The sequence below is a fragment of the Takifugu flavidus genome, chromosome 17 (genome assembly GCF_003711565.1).
Source record: "Takifugu flavidus isolate HTHZ2018 chromosome 17, ASM371156v2, whole genome shotgun sequence".
Classification (NCBI taxonomy): domain Eukaryota; kingdom Metazoa; phylum Chordata; class Actinopteri; order Tetraodontiformes; family Tetraodontidae; genus Takifugu; species Takifugu flavidus.
The window spans coordinates 11,590,691-11,611,045 of NC_079536.1; the positions used below are offsets into that span (position 1 = coordinate 11,590,691).

Sequence of the window (20,355 nt, forward strand, 5' to 3'; positions counted from 1 at the left end):
CGCGCTCTTCCTCGCTGGCATCGCTGCCTCTTCATCGCCTGATGAATAGAAGAGGACTCAGGACTGAGAGTCAAACAAGGTTCCACCACCAAGCTACCAGTCCAGGCCCGTCTCACATCTGGATGAGAGCATAAAACAATGCTAATTTATAATGTTGCACCTTATTTTATTGCCTTAATCTTGACTAAAACATATTTGTAAAATGTTGCGTTTATGTCAGAACTGGGTCTGAGGGCAGAGGTGCCGGAGTAAAGCCCAGAGGATTCTGGGAGATTTGCAGAGCTGTTTGCATCATTTGTTATTGAGGCAGATGGGATTTATAGATGTAGGCTTGTATTTTTTCATTGTGTGCTATCACAAGTTAAATCAGGCCAGAAGGCCAGAGCGCAGGAAGAGACGCTTTAAGGCTGCAGACTTATGGGACTTATTTCCTCGGCAGATAGTCAACATTCCCCGGACTGCTGTATAAACATGTCATGTGACGCGGCTTTGCCCCGTTTCCCCTCTTTACTAGCTGGTGTCTGTGGGAACTGATGCCAGTTTAACCCCCCTCAACCACGAGTGTGCACGTGCAGGGTTTAAAATCTTATTCAAGACGGACAATGTGACTGACACATGTTGGAACGTCGCGTATATTAGACCCGGGGTTGTGATGGCCAAATAAAATCCGATCTGATCCGATACGATCCGATACGTTACGATACGATACGATACGATACATGTAGAAATGGCAAATTTCTTTCTCCCTAATCTTTTACTCCACATTCCCCCTCCATGTCCTCCCCACACATGGAATCAGGTTGTTCTGTGTTGCCGTGGCACCACCACAACACCCCAAATACAGTCAGAGAATAAAAGCTGGGTTTGTGCAACACAGCAAGGCTGAGGAACATCCCAGAATTTTACTGAGAGATTCAGCAAGAGGGTTTGAACACTAAATGTCCTGTCAGGTGTCTCCTACACACACACACACACACACACACGCGCGTGTGCGTGCTCACTGAGTAAGCAGGCCAGATGGAAACACAGCGTGTGCTGTTGGCCTTTCCCTTTATTTCTCCCCATATCTTCTCCTTCCACTGTCATTTATCACATTCCCCCTCCATCTCTCATCCTTCCTCTCCTTCTTTCCTTGTTCTCCTTCTCCCCGCTCCCGCGACCTCACCTTGGTTTCACCTTTTCTGACATTTTTGTTCATTCTTTAAATTAGCACACAAAGCATGACAAAAGCCATTGTTCATTTATCTGAGGAGCGTTTCTGACTCAAGGTCAACACTGAGCACACTGGGATCTCTTTTGGGGGTGTCGGCTGGTGGTGGTGGTGGTGGGGGGGAGGTGTCTTTTACTGGAAATAAGAACAGCATCTAATCGAATCAGCACAAGAGAATGAGAAATGCTTATTCCTTGAACTCTTTCAGTTGTTCATGCTGTAAATATTGATTACAGGTTAAAGGCAATTAAACTAATGGAGCAAAAACCTGGAGATCTCTGCCAAAACCATCCTGGCACCAGAACGGAGGGCTGGGCTATCACTTAAAGAGCTGGCCTACAGCAAAGGAGCGCCACAATTCACTTAATAGAAAGTAATGCAGATTACAGAGCAACGATCAGCATCCCGCCAGCGTCCGGGATGTTCGAAGCAAACTGGAAACCAGTGACGACTGGGCGACGCAAAGTTGCTTAAACAACAGCGACTGATGTCACAGCAGTCAGAATCTCAACTCAACTCAACTCAACACCACTCCAACTTATGGATCTTGTAAAAGTAGAGAGAACCTGAGAAATCTTCCATTCCAGAGGCTTTTTAAGGAAAGGAAGCATAAAAGGAGACGTAGCGCTTTGTTTAAGGACCCTGAGCTCTGCTCCTGGGAGCAGAGATCCTCCTCTCTAGTCATGTGTCACCGTCAGTGATCTCAGTCGATCAGTGATCTCCTAGGAGCAGGGATCCTCCTCTCTAGTCATGTGTCACCGTCAGTGATCTCAGTCGATCAGTGATCTCCCAGGAGCACAGATCCTCCTCTGTAGTCATGTGTCATCGTCAGTGATCTCAGTCGATCAGTGATCTCCCAGGAGCAGAGATCCTCCTCTGTAGTCATGTGTCACCGTCAGTGATCTCAGTCGATCAGTGATCTCCCAGGAGCAGGGATCCTCCTCTCTAGTCATGTGTCACCGTCAGTGATCTCAGCTGATCAGTGATCTCCCAGGAGCAGAGATCCTCCTCTGTAATCAGTGATCTGATCAGCTGAGATCAGCAGCTCAATCTGAATCTGAAGGATACAGTCAACGTAATCATGTGGGGCGGAGCCAGACTAGTCCTGCTGGACACCGTACAACGCACACACACACACACACACACACACACACACACACACACCATCACTCCTTAAATATTTATACGATGCTTCGACACTGAGCCTATGTCAGGAGAGCGAGCCACATGATGTGCATGATCGTGTGTGTGTGTGTGTGTGTGTGTGTGTGTCAGGGGTAATGGTCAGCCAGCCAGACATTCCCTGAGGGTCCAAACTCCCATTTCTAGTCCATTTTCTGTTCATTCTCCACACGTTCCCACAGGTCAGGACATAATTGACTCTCTCTCTCTCTCTCTCTCTCTCTCTCTCTCTCTCTCTCTCTCTCTCTCTCTCTCTCTCTCTCTCTCTCTCTCTCTCTCTCTCTCACACACACACACACACACACACACATACACACACACACACATGAATCCACACTGGACAGTAAGTAAAGATAATGTTTTTTCAACATTTGATCAGAAATGTTTCTAATGTACTTTTAAAATGAGATTTTCTTTGTAATTCTGCTGAGATATCTGACCCCCCCCCCCCTTATGTGCACTATGTGATGACCTGCTGTTTACTGTGAACCACCTTCAGTCAAATCCACCTCTGACTTTTCCAAATAAACCAACCCTGGTTGTCCTTCCAGTCCCCTCATACGCAGGAATGTAAACTGGTTTCACCTAAAGTAAACACTGGCGGCCTTGTGGCTCCTCCAGTTTCTCCCATAACCCCCAGTCAGACATGTCAGGAGGTCTGCTGGGATGGACTCGCCTGTGGCTAATCTCAAACTGACAAGGGTTCATGCTTCTTCAGTGTATACGTGTGTGTGTGTGTGTGTGTGTGTGTGTGCACTCCATCTACATGAGCAAATGTGAGTCATTAAGCTCCTCCTGGGACCCGTGCAGCTACGTGTGTGTATGTGTGGGCTGTTTCATGCAGGCTAATATTTCTTATTTTCCTCATTTCCTAATTTGCTGTCTTGTTCAGGGGCCGAAGTGATAAATGATTTGACCGATTTAGCAAACAGCACGAACCTGTAAACATCGGGGGCTCCGAGATGCCTACTTGGAATTTCAGCGTTTTAGAAGCACAAATGCCCTTTATGTCTGCGAGAAAGCTACAAAAATCCTTAATGTACGCGAACTAATGGAGTCAAAGCACACGCGTGTGCTCAGAACTGCAACTGACAAATGTAAGTGAGCCTTACATCCAGAAACAGAGGGACACAAACCCCATTAAACAAATAAGAAGAGGACAGAGACATGTTCCTTTACATGTCAATAAAGGAAGTTTACGCATCGCTGGTATATAAGACACAGACGAGTACAACATCCCAGGATAAGCGACATCATCGTAAAGGGATCTATTTGGATCGAATATGTGCTGCAGTATCACCCTTGAGCATTTGCTTCAGCTACTTTTTATTCAAGGTAACACCTACAACACTAACAACTCTCTGGAGAGCCGACAATCCACATCTTACATAAGCCACACCTGCTCACGCCACACTACTATTACTCCCGCAGTGGTGTTAAAGCCTCACATCAGCCCTCAGCCCGGCGCTGGTGCGCTCACTGGCGTGCACAGTCTAAGCATAAGAGGAGATGCCTGTGACAGGTGAGTCCTCCAGGCTTGTCGATAGCCAACAAAACCCTGTGTGAATGCATGTGGATCAGACACACAGCAGCAGGTGTGTGTGAAGGGAAACGCCAAGAAACCCACAATCTTCAGGTGACATACAAAGATTTCCTGGTCATGGATATTAACCCTGAAGATACTGTGCTAGTGGGAATAAATTATAGTCATCTGTGGATGCAGAATGTGCCGCCTGATCAAAAAAATATGTATTTTTGTATCAAAGCAGCACCAAAAGAGGCTAAAAGTGCAAACTACTGACACGTTTTTATGCTTTATAACTGGACACAATTCAGTCATGCCTCCTTCTCCTGTGGGCACACACACACAAACACACACACACACACACACACACTCTTCGTGCAGACATGTAAGTAGAGCAGCTCCAGGTGGGTAAAACAAGGACCCCTCAGACTGCAAGTCAGGATTTAATTACTCTTTCAAACAAATGCCTATTTATTAGGTACATTATTATTTTCCCCAATATTAGTATGTGTCACTCCAAAATGCTTGAATCTTTGACCTTTTAATCATCTCTCAATCATTTTATTCATAACTACCAAATTAAAAATTCAAGCTGCAATATTTTACTGTTTAAAGGTCCCAAGAACTAAAGAACTAATAACTAATTAATAATCAACTGCTATTGAATAAATAAAACGCCCCAATGGTAATAAGTAGCTAAGATGACTGCAACCATCTTTTGGAAAATTGATTCGAGGTTAAATTTCAGGTCCTTTTTCCGTTACCAAAGTCAGCCAGCAGGGGGCGATGTCCTTCTCCCATCGTCCATCTTTAATTATCCTCTTTGGTGAGTGCTGTACTGACCTGCATCACGCCAGTACCTAAAAACCGCAGCCCAACATCTCAACACCTACCCCCAGCTAGTTGCCCCCCATCCTGGACCTTTGCCTACTGGGAAGGACTGAAGATGCAGTCACCATAGCTCTGGACTCTCACACCTTGCCGAAGCCGACATGCACGCCAGATGCTGTCTGGACTTTTCCCCCTCCAAAGTCAGCACCAGCACCAGATCCGGTGTCAAAGCTTCCAACGACAAATGGTTGTGCGGCTTTCTGACCAACGGTTCCCCGATATCCCCGTGGCAGAGCCAGGATGTGTATCCTGATTACACTCAACACGGTGGCAGTCGTGGGAAGATCCAGAACGTGAGGACGACTGGACACAGATGTTAAAAACAAACTTTGGAACGAGGTTCTGGACTAGAGGAAAAGGCAGAGAGGGCGTGAAGAGGCGGGGACAACAGGTCGACCAGTAGAAGGCTAACAACCCCTCTCATATTTAAAGCCTTCTTGCCCTTGGCAGACTTGGTGTTAAGGCGAGAGGAGAGGCTGTAAACTTGTTCCTTCTTCTGAGATGCAGTTAGCTGCCCACGCTGGGATGAATTATAACGTGTCTCTGCTGACCCCCCTCTGACTCAGAGCAGCATTTCCTACCTGGAGAATGTCACGCCTGTTGAGTCAAATTCTCCTCAATTACGGCACTTTCTCCTCCATGTGCAGCCTGACACCAGTGGAAAATATACAGCACTGCGGGGCTTTTAGGAGTGCGGGGTGCAAACTCATTCTGACAATCTCCAGCAGTGTCTGGGGTTGATAACACCCCCCAGTGTGTCCAATTTTTCAAGGTTTCATAGGGTTTGGACATAAAAACAGTCCCCAAGGCAATCATAAGAGTTAGATTTTATACCCCTCTGTACTCTGACTCCATAAAAGTCATCCTCCCATAACTGGCAGCGCCGCACCAGCAGCAGTGTGTTAGACGTTATGGATGGCGATTAGCTGGTTTTATTTTCTTTAAGCCTATCTGGTGACTCCTGGCTGCACGAGCCGCTCACACAGAACGGGCAAAGCCGCATCTTCTTAATTCATTTCTGCGTGTAATGATCAGGTTTTTATGATTATTACTGCTCACACAAACGCGCTGGCACGAGCAACACACTCCTCCAGACCAAACTTTAGCGTTTCCGCTCCTCCAAAACCGCTTTTTATGAGCTAAACTGCTGGAACTATTGTGTTTTGAGGCACTTTATCTTATCCTTGTTTGACTTGTTTGACAACATCTTAAAAAGGACAAAAAGAACAATCTAATTTTCTAAATACATGAAGTGTTTTCTGCAGCTAGTCGGTGGTTGCAGGTTTCATGTTTCCAGTCTTCTGGCTATAACTCATCAGTTTGCACGTCTTGTTAACTATGATCATTAAAAACAGGTCACGATTTAATCCAAATTTCAATCCATTGAACCTGTGTGATGCAGGTGCTTAGCCAGAAGGAATAAACCAAATGGCCTCCTGCAGCTCGTCCTTGGTGAAATGAACATTTGGTTCTCTTTTCCTGACATTGCGAGCTCAAGCTGCCGTCCAAGTCTGTCGTTAAATCGTTCTTCATTTGGCAGCAAAGAGAGTTTAAAAAAAAAAAAAGTGTTATTAATGATTCTGGGAGCTCGGGCTGAGTAATTGGCCCCAGATTTTCTTTTCCAGAGGATTTGGAGCTGACTGGGCCCATTTGGAGCATTTCTGAGTTTTCAGAGGAAATTTCTGGGCTTTTGTGTGCAGACTTGCATTGTTTTGCCAATAGAAATGTGTGTGAAAGCGTCCAAGCTTCAAAGCCGGATTAGCTAATAAGCTACCTATAGAAGAAGAGTCTGGCGCTCACTCTGCTCCCGTAAAGAGGTTACAGTCGAGTCCGGCGTCGCCTCACTGAAACCCAAACTCGGTCTTGTTTATATCCTTGTAGACGTCATTATGAGGTGATAAATATTTGGTTTGAGGTCTAAATAAAACTGTGAAAAGTCATTCAAGACGTAATGAGGGTCTGGGGAGCTGCATCCACCATCAGGTCGGACCAGGATGAACCGGCGCTCACGTCAGGCTCCACCAACAATCCTAGCCTGTTCCTCACCACGTGCTCCTCATGGACGTCTGCACAGATATATTAGCCTCTGCCTGGAGAACGGGACGTTGGAGAAAATGAAGGGGAGCAAATGAAGGAGTCGGCGATGGTTTCCCACCTCGACGCATTGGTCACCTTTGCTTAACGGCGTGGTCGAAGCAGCTTTTACTGCTTTATCAGACTGTGAGGCGGCAGAACGTGGCGACAGTTTCTCCCTCTCTGCCCTGCAGCGATGCGCTTGCAAAAGCTAGGTCACACAGCTAAAGCTCTTTTCACCTGTGAGGGCTCCATCTGCGTACCAAATGACAAGTGGGTGGAGAAGGATGGAGGGGAACAGGAGCGAGAGAGAGAAAGTGACCAGAGTCCCACCCTGGTGTCGGCGCTGTAACGGAGACAGATTGCTGTGGGAGGGACACGTCCCGTTTCTGAGTAACACAGGCAGCAGATGACAGCAGGATTTCAATAACAGAGTCTGATGGAGGGATGGATGCCCCAGAACCACAGAAGAAGAACTCCACACGCCCCTTCACAGCGAACATCGCCGCCCTGCTGGAGCCTGGTGGGACGTTTACGGCATAAAGCGATCGTGCCTCGCTGTTGATGGCTGCTGTCTGGGTTTTATTATTGATCTTTGTGGAGGCAAATGTTTTTAAATGACAAAGCCGCGGATCAGCTATCCAAGCCAACGGTTTCCTGGAACAGCTCCTTCAACCGGCTATAATTCACTGCGCTGGCACCAGTCTGCCCCCGTGGTACAGCAGCCTGGTTACACCCCATCCAAGCAGAACATCTGCCCTGCAGCTGGGCCCAGCGCTCAACACCAAGCCTGACAAATGGCAAACGAGCCAATAAAATGATTTGCTTCCACCTGGCCGTCCAAACGAGCAGCTGAGCCGCCTCGTCGGCCATTAGGCATTGATTAGGGGCTTTACAAATTACCTTTCATAGCGGCAGATAAAACTCTAAGCAGCGCCGTGCTTCCAGTCACACCGGGTCAAACAGATAACGGAGCAGACGGTAATCGGCAGCAAAGACAACAGCTGGGTTTGATTGGCAGCGGGCCGCCAGCGAGGCACAACGGATCACCAAAAACTGAATGGGAGCAATCCTGCACCATTACCGGCAGATATTACTGCTGGCTTTTGGAATGGAGATTTATGGCGACAAGGAACTGAGCTGAGTCCGTCCAATCGGGACACGGAAAAGTGTGCATGCATAGCGGCACAGAGAGAGAGAGACAGAGGGACGGAGAGGGGGGGGGGACAGAGGGACAGAGGGACAGAGGGACAGAGAGAGAGGGGGGGGCAGAGGGACAGAGGGATGGAGAGAGAGGGGGGGGACAGGAGGGCAGAGGAGGGACAGAGGGACAGGCAGAAAGCAACCTGACCCTCTCAGGGAATAAAGTTTTAAAGTTAAAATGGATCTACCTCCTTTAAAATCACACAGTCCGGTTTAGGATGTGACCCGTTCGTTTGTGCTGTGGTCACATGACATCACCCCCCCCACACACACACACACACATAAAGATCGCAGGTCGCTTCATGACTCAGGGTCAGAAGCAGCAGGTGGACTTCCTGTGATGCAGCCACATGGGGCTGCCAGGAAATGACACGTTGTCTAGAGAGCGATTCTGCCAGCGATCACTCTGAGACACACACACACACACACACACACACGCACACACACACACACACACACACACACACACACACACTGGTTGTTGTGGTTCATCATGGCCGATGCTCATCTCACTCCTGTCTCTATATGATCTCACTGTTCTGGACGAGGTCAGAGGACGTAAACAAATAAACACAATCCCAGACGGACTCTTTCTGGGTCAGTTGTAGTTTGGTAGAAGTGTGTGAAAATGGTGCCTCCAGTGTAGTTTGAAGTGTGGCATCTTCTGAGATGTTAATCGTGAACAAATGGGTTGTTTTGTGGTTTTGAAACGTGTTTTGTTGGGAAATGTTGCTTTGGGAAGCTAAAGGTTGACGCTTCCTTGACCCCCACAGTCTCCCAACCTTCTGTTGGTGCAAACTTTTGTTATCACTTCTGCCCGTACAAAATGATCAAAACCACCAACCTTCGCTTGAAGCTAAAAATGTGACTGGAGTGTGCGAAACCCCAGCAGATGCACGGGACCCTTCGGCTGCAGACACGCCCAGTTTGTCCCCAGTCTCTGCTCGATGACGGTTTAATCCCAGTCAGCAGATTCTGCAGCAGCATCCAGAGTCCAGCGAAACATCTGACCATGATCATCGAGCGTGTCTGTGAATGATTCTCTTCACATCCGCCTCGTCCTCCTGGCTTCTTTTCTTTGAGAACCTTTTGCTTCCAATTATCATTTGAGAGGCCTCAGAACGCCCCTCCTTTAACGCGATCATTCGACTGAGAAGCATCTGAACGATAATGGTGTTCCCGTGGCGTATATTTAGCTCATGATTATTCTTTTGCTCAGAGCTCATTTAGCTAACACGAGATTCTGGAAGCAGGAAATGAGTGATGACCTCATGCGTGTCTCTGCACAACTGATGCTTTTAATACTCCGAATTTTACTTATTTAAAAGCGTTTCAGCTTCTTCCAGCCCTGAAATTTAGTCTCAGCCCGTAAATTAACTGCAGCCTTTAACCCGATCGGTGTGATCGAGGAGAGATTCATGGATTTCATCAGCTCCTTTTCAAACTCCTGCAACAGAATCAGTGTTTGTTAACGATATGTCAGAAGACTCCCAGTAATGTCAAGGTCTTACCCGGAGTTGTGTTGTCCCTCGCCATCACTGTCTGAAGAGCATGGCTGCAGCTGCGGCGCCGTCGTTGACCCCGACGCCTCAGTGTTTCCGTGCAGGCAGATTCCAGTGAACAACGCTCCTGCTGCATGTTGAAATGTCTCGGAACCACTGAGAATTGACGTTTCCATCAAACCAGCCAGTTTCCCCACATCAGTCAGTCAGGTCGGGCTCTCTGCTTTCTGGCCTCTTTGTCTGCAATAAACGTAACCCTAACGTCAAGATTCAGAGTCATTGGACGTAAAATGTGCGATAGCTGCGATGTTTTGATGCTGACATCATGACTTTAGTGGCCTGATCTCTGGCTGACCCCTAAACCAACCTGGGGGTCAGTGGTGAGAACAGAGGTGCTGCTCCCGCCCTGCTAGCATTGGGTTATTTTAATCAAATAGGACCTCCATATCACATGAATCACACTCCAGCAGCCCTTATCAAGCCCCCCCCACCCCCCACAGGAGTGATGATTCATTACGTAGCATTGGTAAATATTTTCATTCAGCACTACTGCACTGACTCGTCTTGCACATCAGTTCCCAGAGGCAAAATTCGCGTAAGGAATCAGAAACTAATGCTTAAAAAGGCTCAAGACGGTTTGATCTGCTGAGTTATTGCTGTTTACTGAAACAACTGAAGACGCTTCTCCATACAGTTATTACCTATTCATTAAAGTGTCATCCTGAAAAGCGGGAGATGAGCGGCAGACATTCTGTCTGGATGCTTCCCCTGCAGGGTTCTCAGACTGAAGTCATGAACTAATGTCAGGGGAAAAAAAGAAGAAAGAAATAATCCTTTGGCCACACTAAGTGAGGCAGAGGGAGGGAAGCAGTGAAATGTAGCTACCAGCACCAGTCGACCTACTTCTGATTCTGAGGTATGGATTGGTTAACGGCTTTTGGCCGGTGGGGGAGGGGGCTGTTTCGTGTGCCCGGAAGAGTGGAAGTATGTTGGTGCAGAATATCTGTTGTACCCAGAAAGAGACACTGAGGAACATATCCCTGAATATCTCTCTCTTTGCATTTCCAGTGCCTTGCTCTGCAGCCACTGTTGACGCCACGTATCCACCAGGGGGAGCCATTTGCCGAACAGCAGCATTTACAACATCGTGTTTAATTTAATATAGAGTGGAGAAAACCATCCATCCATCCATCCATCCATCCATCCATCCATCCATCCATCCATCCATCCATCCATCCATCCATCCATCCATCCATCCATCCATCCATCCATCCATCCATCAACTGGCTGAAGGGGAAGAACATGTTATCATCTAATTCAGGACTGCCGTGCACAGAGCGTTGGCCACGCCCTCACATCCACGATTATGGGACACAATTGAACTGGGAGAATCTATGCAGACAACATGCATCCATCACACAGCCGTTACAGCGTGTGTGAGTGTGGTGAACCTTCAGGAGTTGGAGGCTCAGCTCACTTGTTCTGACGCCTACATCCATGTTGGGGGTGTATACGACTTTGGCCAAAGGCCCGCTACTATAAACTCTATGGAGACGCCATTTATTCCACTCTGTTGAAAGTTAAACCTGTCAGGAAAACAAGCCTCCGTCAGACCACACGGTTTATTTGTCCGCGTTAGGATGCCGCACACACAGGCTGACAGATTTCTTACCTAAATATTTCTTGTTGCTGATAAGATGCTGCGTTATGGGAAGATCCGAGGAGATGTGCTGTTACCACCAGAAGCGTTTGTCCTGTGCAGCAGCCAGACGTGCAGGCTGAGGCTCTGAATGCCTGTTGATTTACATGCTTTGTAGCTGCGGTTGGGTGTGGGACGACACAGACCTGACATGAGAAAAGATGAGAGGAAGAATGGAGGAAGAGGTGCAGGCAGAGTGACAAACAACCAAGATGACAAGGACATATCAAAAGCAGTCCAGGATACAAGCAGAAAAGAGATAACCATAAATCTAGGAGTGTGTGCATGTGTGGGCGCGTGTCCCGGGATAGTATTAATAGCAAAGGAGGGACACCGCACTATGTCAATGATGTAAGAGGCTGGTGAACAGCAGAGCAGCCTCACAACCCCTATAGAACACAGGTCAAAGGTCACATCTCTTTGGTAGAACAGTAGGCAGACAGCACAAAATGCTCCGAAGACACCAGATGACCAGGGACAGCATCAGCTTCCCAGGGGCCGCGGGCTCCAGTGGCTCCAGAACCCCACCCTCAGCACCATGAAATGTAACCGGACACACCCTGAAAGCGCCAGCTGGGGCTCCTGGGTCACCGCCGCCCGCCTGAGGTGGAGAACATTCATTTATCTGGTGCGGGTGAAAAAGCTGTGGAGGACGTGTGAAGCACTGGGATGTAAAACAACCCAAAACCTCCCATTTTGACACTGTCAGACCGGAAATAAAGCCCGAACAGGGTAATAACCATGAAATATGAGTAAAAGGAGGATTTTTAATCGTTTTGGCAAAAGAATAAAGAAAAAAATGATGATGAGAAGTGACCATTTGGTCGAATCTCCATGTGAACGAAATGATCTCAATTGGGTTTCTGGCCGGAATAAAGTAGTCCAGCGCTACAAAAGGCTGCTGCTGGAGTGGGGCAGTTAGTGAGGGTGCTGCCTTTTTATTATTAGGCTGAGAGGGGCTGTGAAGACCTGCTGCCAGGAGATCCAGGAGGTCTGACTGGGAGCAGATGCAGCAGTTATGAGGCTTGTTTGGACAGACAGGCTTGAAGGATTCTGGCAAATGCTCTGTGCTTTTTGGGAGCCAGAACCTTTCAAAAAGGCATTTGGGATTATCAAGTGAGAGAGGAAATCGGTACAAAGGGGACAGGAAGAAAGACCCAGAAGAGGGGAGAATTAGGAAGGAGGAGAGGAAATCTATGTGAGGAGCAGAGAAGGAGAATGAGACCAAGTTTCAGACGGGCAAAACTGCTGGAACTTTTATTACACTGGAATTGAATCCAGACGTGAAGACAGGGGATAATTCAAATGTCACTGCTGAGCTTCTTAGGAGGCGCTTTCGCTGTATTTTTGCAGTTTATTTCCAATAAAATCAACTTCAGTCGACATCAATGTCAGTGCAGGAGGATGAGGATGACGCTAACTCAAACTCATGAATCCTTCCTTTAGACCTGTGTCTGCAGCCGTTTCTGGGGTCCACCTGGGCCTCTGCGCAGAGTTTTGGGAATAATTGGACCTGCTTCGCCTCATATGTGGGTTATTATTGGTTGGCAATTGTGTGTGGGCAGGTCACAGCGGTGAGGAGGAGACACGTCTCTCACGTTTTTGAACAGCGTTTGTTCCAGAGGGCAGAGTTTCCTCCAATATTAAACATTTTACATCTGAAAACAAGCCTCTTTTTTATTCCTATAACACCAAGCAGCTGCTCCCTCTGCCGAGGCTTTCCACCGACAGGAATTGAGAGGCATCAGGAGACCTTTACACCCTTTCTCCACGGTTTTCCTTTGATAGCGGCTCAGCGATGCCTCCAGTCACAGCAGGAGATGCCTCGAAGGCTTCTGACTACTGAAAACGTACAAATAACATGATATTTTCCACACCATTCGAGCGCTGGGGCCTCAGGAGATGAAGAGTAACGAGGACACACTTCTGGGACTCTGTCAGGCACTAAAAACGTTATTGGCCCAGTTTCTGCACTTCCATCACAGAAATGACAGTGAAGATGATGTAAATCAGAATACGGATGAGACGGAGCCGTTCACTGGTCCTGTGGTCAGAGCGGTCTCCTGTAATAGACCTCTCGGTGTCTGTGGGCCCTGGATAATGTAAGTGTGTGTACATGTGCTGTTTTATATAAAGTATCAACAGTATTGTATGACTCAGACTGGTGGTTGGTGTTTAGCAGGCTAGCGCGACAGCGATGACACTAATCTATCTCATTAGAACTGGGTGAATAAATATAGCCCAGTTTCAGTATGGAACAGACATTACTAAGTGGTATACATCAGAGAACCACGTTCCTTTTTCAACTAAAAAGGGGAAAAAAAGGAACTCCAGGCATGAAATCAGACTGTGATGATGACATCTGGATGAATGATTTGTTTTTAAAAATGCGCATCACGTATTTGACAGTAAGTCTGGTGACTGAGAGGGGAATCATCTTCAAGTGCAGGAAACAGTGAGACGGCGAGACAGTGAGACAGTGAGACAGTGAGACAGTGAGACAGTGAGACAGTGAGACAGAGTTCTGGGCTCCACCCTGGGCCTCATCGCTGCCCTCTAGCGGCTGCACCTGGTAACAGAAGCAGTCAATAATACACCAGGCTGCTGTGCTCTTGTAGAATAACAGTCAAGAAAATAACCCTTGATTAATATTCGATCCCTAGAAAAAACAATTGGTAGCTGTTAATTCTTTCTCAATTTCTGATCGATAAATCAAAATATGCTGTGAGATTGATACAATCGGATTTAAAAGGGACCTTTAAAAATAACAACAATAATAATAATAATTGTGGATCCATATTAAAGGTTATATTGTCCTTTTGGTATCTGTTTTTAAACGCAACCACTCAAAGCTGTATAGAGGCGTTCGGATCCGGAGCGGGACGGGTTGGGGGGGCGGTGGAGCCAGGTGGCGCATGCGCAGTCGGTGGGAAAGGCGATAGAAAACGCGGAGCTATGCCGCGCGGTGAGGAAAGCGAGCTGGACGCCTCCGCTTGGAACAACGGCCGGTGCACCGGAGGTCTCACCCGGGGACTGCGGCAGGCTGCTGACAGGCGTTAACAACTAGAAATCCCCGGGGGAAAAATCCTGCTCCACATCCGCGACAGAAGCGGCGGAGCGGGCGGTCGACCAACCCGCTCCTCTCCCTCCGTCTCCCCCGCTCCGCTCTCCTGCTTTCGGCTGCGCAAGAGCGATTCCGAGGCGATGTGGCCGCGAACCGTGTAGGATTTCTCCGCGTCCTCCAGACTTGAAGAAGAAGAGAAGAGAAAACGAACAGTGTTTGGGGCAGAGAGGGGCGACAGCGGGCTTCACTATGGTTTTATTGACGCTCCGCGGCAGGAGATGTCTTCAGAGCTGCTGTCTATGGACGCTCAGCGGCCAGTTGTTGCTGTGGATTATATGCGCCGTGAACGCGGAGGAGCAGTCCTTCAATGTGGAGGTAATAACCGGAGCACTTCAATAAAGCACCTATTATGTCCCCCCCCACCCCCCTTCTCGGTCATTATTCGCAAGATGCTCCTGAGGCTGATGGTCGTGCACACTTCGCCGTCCACGTTGCAGAAACAACAGGGTCTTTGTGAGGTGCACAGCTGTGCACTTTCACCGCTTTATCTCATGTTGGGAATCTTGCACGGGAAAGTTTGAATGGAATGTGAGCTACTGAATTGTAACCCTTTGCAAGTTTGCGTCTCTCCTCGTAGTGACAGATATGGTGGCTAAAGCCTCCCGGTGGGAACGGGCAAAGAAAATCCCCGGCAGATTTGGTGGGTAATGAGAGTCATTTGAGTTTAGTCAGCTCCCATCCTGCCCAAACACACCCGTGCAATTCAATCCTCAGTCCACAAACATCACCAGCATCGACGCAGGGAAAAAAAATATTCCACAAATTCCTCGAAACATTGTGTGAGCAGCAGTTATTCCACCAGCAGCGGCTCCTGCACGACGGCGCTCCGAGATTCCAGGATCCAGGTGGACAGCCAACAAATTCCCACTTTAAGAAATCAGCCTGGCTTTGATCGGGGACACATCTGTTGGTTTGAACATCTGCATTGTGCGAGCTGTTGGGCTGGGATCCATCCTAAACTCTTCCATTGCTACCTGCTGTCTGTCACACACCGTTTGAGGGACACACACGTGCACACAGCAGCCAGTACCACACAGGAACGTTGGCGCGTCGGCTGACAGCCATTTAAGTCCTGCGTCCACTTGATTTGCGAGCTTGGCGTGCCTGACTGGCCAGCAGCCTTAGTCCAGATGCTACAGGTTATTCAGTGGAAACGTGCAGCGCGCTCTCAGTTCACAGCCTCTTAAGTGATTAATCAGGACCCAAAGATCAGGTGTCAAAAGCCATAACCCCCCCTCACCCCCACCACCCTTTTGGTTACGAGACATAAGCCCGTCCAGGCACGGCACCGCTCTTATGTTAGCGTTTGTGGACTTGAATTTTCCTGGAGCCAGCTAGCTGCGCTGGTTGTTTTTGCAGATACGCGGTGATTGCTTGTCGATGTCGGGGCTCCCGCAGAGCTTCACACAACGCTCCTCGCCTTTTCTTTCTCCTGCTGACAGGATGAAATGTTGTGGGGAATCCTGCAGTTTGATGCTCCTGTCAGACCGGAGTGCTGCAGCCTTCCAGAGCCGGCACAACAGACGCTGGCGGCGGCTAACCTCACCGCCCCTTAAACACTGTTGCGGCTGGAGAGGGCACCCTCACCTGAAGACCTTGAGCTTCCCTCACCTAAACCAGAGTCGGGAAGCTGCGGATTCAGCCGGATTTGGTTTGGGCGCTGAAACGGCTCCTGACTGAATAAACGAGGGCCATAAAAGTGTCATAAATGAGGAGGTTGTAGCAATATAGCGATATTTCCCGTCCTCCTGTTTTGGTCTCTGGTCGGCGTCTGATGCCGCCCACAGAAGGTGAACGTCCAGTTGTTGCTGCAGAAATGTCCCAGTGCTCCTCAGCAAACTTTGGTCTCTCTCCAGAAGAAGCAATTTCCATGACAAATGAGACGATGTCATCAGCAGGGGGACAGGCGGACGTGACTTTTATTTTCCGCTTGAGAAACATAACGATTTTAGCTCAGCGTCCAACTCATTTTGGTGTCATCTCTGTTGTGGGTTTGGAGACTGTCGTGCTCTCTGTGCCATTAGATTTATACGATGCATTTTAATTAAAAGTGAAAGGGTGGATTTATTTAAATGCATTTTTCCTGTCTGACTCCATCTCACAGTTGGATGGAACATCACTTAATATTGCATAAGAGCTTTCCTCTGCACGGTCCCACAAACAGCCACCCTCAACTGCACTCAGCCATCCTCCCATTTAAGCTAAAGTGGTTGTTTGGAACTGGTGCTTTAAGGCTTTCAGTTAAAGATTTGACCGTATATTTAACAGATTAAAAGGCCAAGTGCACTGCTGAGACTCTGATCTGCGTTGGACGGACGCGACCTCATCACGCTTGTGCTTTTAGCTTTGAATGTTCCCTGTCATGGGAGCAAACTGGAGTCCGCAGAGTTGCGTCTCGCGGCGCATCGTGCTGGGCTCTATTTCTGGACTCCACTCATTTCATAGTATCTGAAATGGCATCACTCACAGATGTCGTGTTCCCTATTCCTTTTAGCTCTCGAGATATTTTGAGTCGCAGCTGATTTTTCTTCAAACAGAAGCTTCCTCTCACATCGCAGCGCCCCCCCCGATAATGAAAGTCCCTCGTGAGCAGAGCCCTGATTAAAACAGCGTTTCAGGGGAGCATCAGGTGCAGAAAGAGCTCGAGTCGTCCCTCGATGCTCTCGAGAGACAGAGCAACGTTGTAGTCGGGGATAATCGGCTGTGCAACAAAGAGCCGCTCGCCCATCTGTCATCGCATCCCATCTCAGATGGGGAATGAATTAATGAAAGTTGATTTGTGCTGACTCTGCTGCTCTGATTCAGCTTTTCTGCAGTTTCTGCCTCCCTAAAGTCTTAAAGTGTCTAAAAAAGTCTGAAAGCCACAGCTGTGTCATTAACGTAGCTACAGCAGGCCCCCTACGACTGGACCAATCGGAGCGAGAAAGTTCTGTTTCTGTGTTGTTAATAAATCTAGTGCACCCGTTAAAATGTTTGTCATCTCGTTTGGCTGAGTGGAGAGCTGGCTAGCACCAGCACGTTTAGACTGAGTTCAACTTTATTTATACAGAAACTGTTCGAGTAACGTGTGTGTGTGTGTGTGTGTGTGTGTGTGTGGGGGGGGGGCTTTACAGAAACCTGAGGCCTGGCCCATTATTTGACCCAATAGTTTTTATGGAGAATCATAAATGTTGAGGTTTACATTATCTTAGCATGTTGCTAATGTCTGATTCATTCCTGTCCCATTCCAAGTACAGCTCTTGGTACTTTGCAGAGAGCTCTGGAGTGGCCTCTAAATAATGAAGGGTGCACTTGTGAATGTGTGACAGAGGAAGCAAGTCTTCCTCCACAGACTGTTGAGCAGCGTTCAAACTTTACACGCGGCTAATAAAATGCCCCCACATCCATTTCCCCCCTCTCAGATGTGCACGTGGTCAGAGCTCAGAATCTTGAAGGTGTCGGGGCTGTCGGGTTATTTCTGGGTGCGCTGATGCCGTTTTCCCGTGCGATGATAGATCAGCCTACATCCGAACGTTGAAATGTCGCTGGGTTTTGGGAGGCGAGGTGTGTTTGGAGGACGACTGTTGACTAAAACCTTCGGAAGAAGCCCGAGCTCAGCGCATGAACGCCACTTCTGACGGGTTTTCCCCTGACAGCTGGTGTCACCGCTCATAATCCATCTGTGCCTCCTTAAACACATTCTGATCATTTTCAAAGCCATTAACACCTAAATACATAAGCGTGGCGGCGTCTGATCAGTATGTATGAACACACCGTGGCATTTCTGTCTGACATTTATATGACATTTAGTCCTAAACGAAGGCCCGATAAGCAGCCTGTTTGATAATCCATCGGGTTTGAGTTCTCCCCCCGCCGCCTCTGGATGGTGCCGGCTCGGTTTTCGTGCGTTCAGACCTTTCGGTTCAAGTAGGCCACTTTGTGTCTGGGTCTACGAGTGTGGGCTGGAAATCCCGCGGTTGCCTTGGCGACCCTGGCACTCGTGCCAGCAGTTCGCCGCGCGGCAGATGAATTATGCAGCGCCGCCACGGTCGGCAGGATTTCCCCGGAGGCCCGGGATCACGTTCCGGCGGGTCACCTGTGCCCACGGTGTCGGTCGCTCCCAGCTGATCCGTCAGCGAGTATGTTACCTGACAGCCTGATCCCCTCCAGCACTCACACCCCCACGACACCAGAGTCCGCTTACACTCGCCGGGCTCCTGGTTGCTCACAATTCATCAATAGAAAGTTAATGATGTTGCCAGGTGTGCGTCAGTGGTCCTGGGGCTGCCTTCACTTGTAAAAGGACGCAGTAAACAACCGGATGTGCCGTGAAAAGCGTGAACAAGCGCTTGTTCACGCTTTTCACGGCACATCTCCGTAGCCAGGATGTCCACGGAATGTCGCGTCTTTAAAATGACGGGAAAGTAAACGTTCTTCTACCAGAATGAAGAAACGTTGTAGAGCAGAAGGAGCCTGATTAGCAACATCTAGTTCGGGGAGTGTGAAGAATGCAGACGTGGCGTGTCACGTGACCTCAACCACGCGCTGCACGCTAAAGGGAAGCTGCGCTGCCGTCAGCTGATTGGTCACAAATGCCAAGCGGCAGCCACCGAATGCTGCCATGCCAACCGGGTTTCCTGCGGTACGTCTCAGGGTCGGTCTTTCAATAGCCCCCATTGGCTGTTTTGCCCCCCGGCTGCTCAGGTACTGAGTTGGCACGGGGTCGTCTGAGGACAGGAACCGTCCTCGGTCCCGCTGACGCGTGCTCGCCGCGTCTACCTGAAGTGACTTTGTTCGGGCTCATTCTGAGGTCCAATTATCCTTTCCAGAGGCAAATAAAAAGCTGCCGTGCCCGTTTCTGCATGAGTGAAAAATGTGAAAGGAATGGACTTCAAAGTGGAGGGAAATGAAGTGTGGAGAACCTAAAAATAGGCCCTGATGCATTTTAGCTCTTCTCGAATTCATCAGAACATAATGGTGGATGTCTGGCTTTTCAAATCAGCCGCTCTTTGTTGGACTCTCATTAAATCTCTCCCCCCCCGCTAGACGCCCATTTTGAACAGCAGCAACATTAACTGGTTTGATTGAGCTGAATTATAGGTTTGATTTCAGATAAATGCACAAATAGAGGAAGCAGCGTGAGGCTGCACTCATTACCGGTTTACTTGAATCCAGGAGACGTCCTAAACTAATTGGTTAACATTTTGAAATCAGGATTTCAACACAAAGACTCAACAAACAAGCTGAAAAGACTTTTGTGCTGTGAGTGTGTGAGTGTGTGTGTGGGAGGAGAGAGAGAGAGAGAGACAGTGCCATTGGAAAATGCTGTATGTACTAAGAAATGTCCCAAACCTGCCTCATTATCCTCATTAACATTCCATGAATCTTTTCTGTGCCTGTTATGACGCGATGCTCTTAACAAAATAACGATTGTGTCCTCGGTGCGTTCCTCTTCATCCATTTACCTCCAGCTCTGTTTCCAGTGAGGGATCTGGGAGAAAGGCTGCAGCGGAGCAGCGACACCAAGCACGGCTTCATCTTTTTCTGATGAAAATAACAAGAAGTGGGAATTAGAGCTGTGCTGAGCAGCATTTCTGCTTCCACGCTGCTGCGCTGTTCATTTGTAGAGGAAGGACAGGGAATCATTTCTGTCTGTTTCCATAAGGAGCCGCGCGTCTTACTTTGGCTGAATACCAGGCGCCATAAATCACAGAGAGAAAGTGTGTCGAGGAGACGTTAGAAAAGGGGGGATAAAAGAGGAGAAGAGAGTAAAATGGGAATAAGCTCCAGGCTCTTGCAGCAAAAGTATAAAGGATATCATTTTAATCATTCTGAAAGTATGCAGGTGGCTTTTGGGCGTACGATTCAATACCTGCAGTCCGGATTTACTACAGCAGCATATCCGATTTCCTAATTCAAGATTTTATGTTGCCTCGAAAGGAAGTAATGACATGTGATACGTGTAAT

At 48.3% G+C, this 20,355-nt stretch overlaps 1 protein-coding gene across 2 annotated transcripts in view; it reads left to right on the plus strand.

Annotated features, from left to right (window-relative positions):
* The first annotated feature begins 14,204 nt into the window (after window positions 1–14,204).
* LOC130513438 (matrix metalloproteinase-16-like) overlaps window positions 14,205–20,355 on the plus strand; it is a 35,948-nt gene continuing 29,797 nt past the window's right edge. For both annotated transcript variants that reach the window (XM_057012178.1, XM_057012179.1), the window contains exon 1: window positions 14,205–14,724. In XM_057012178.1, the coding sequence (XP_056868158.1) occupies window positions 14,599–14,724 (126 nt within the window). In that variant the 5' untranslated portion in view covers window positions 14,205–14,598. The remainder of the gene's footprint in view (window positions 14,725–20,355) is intronic.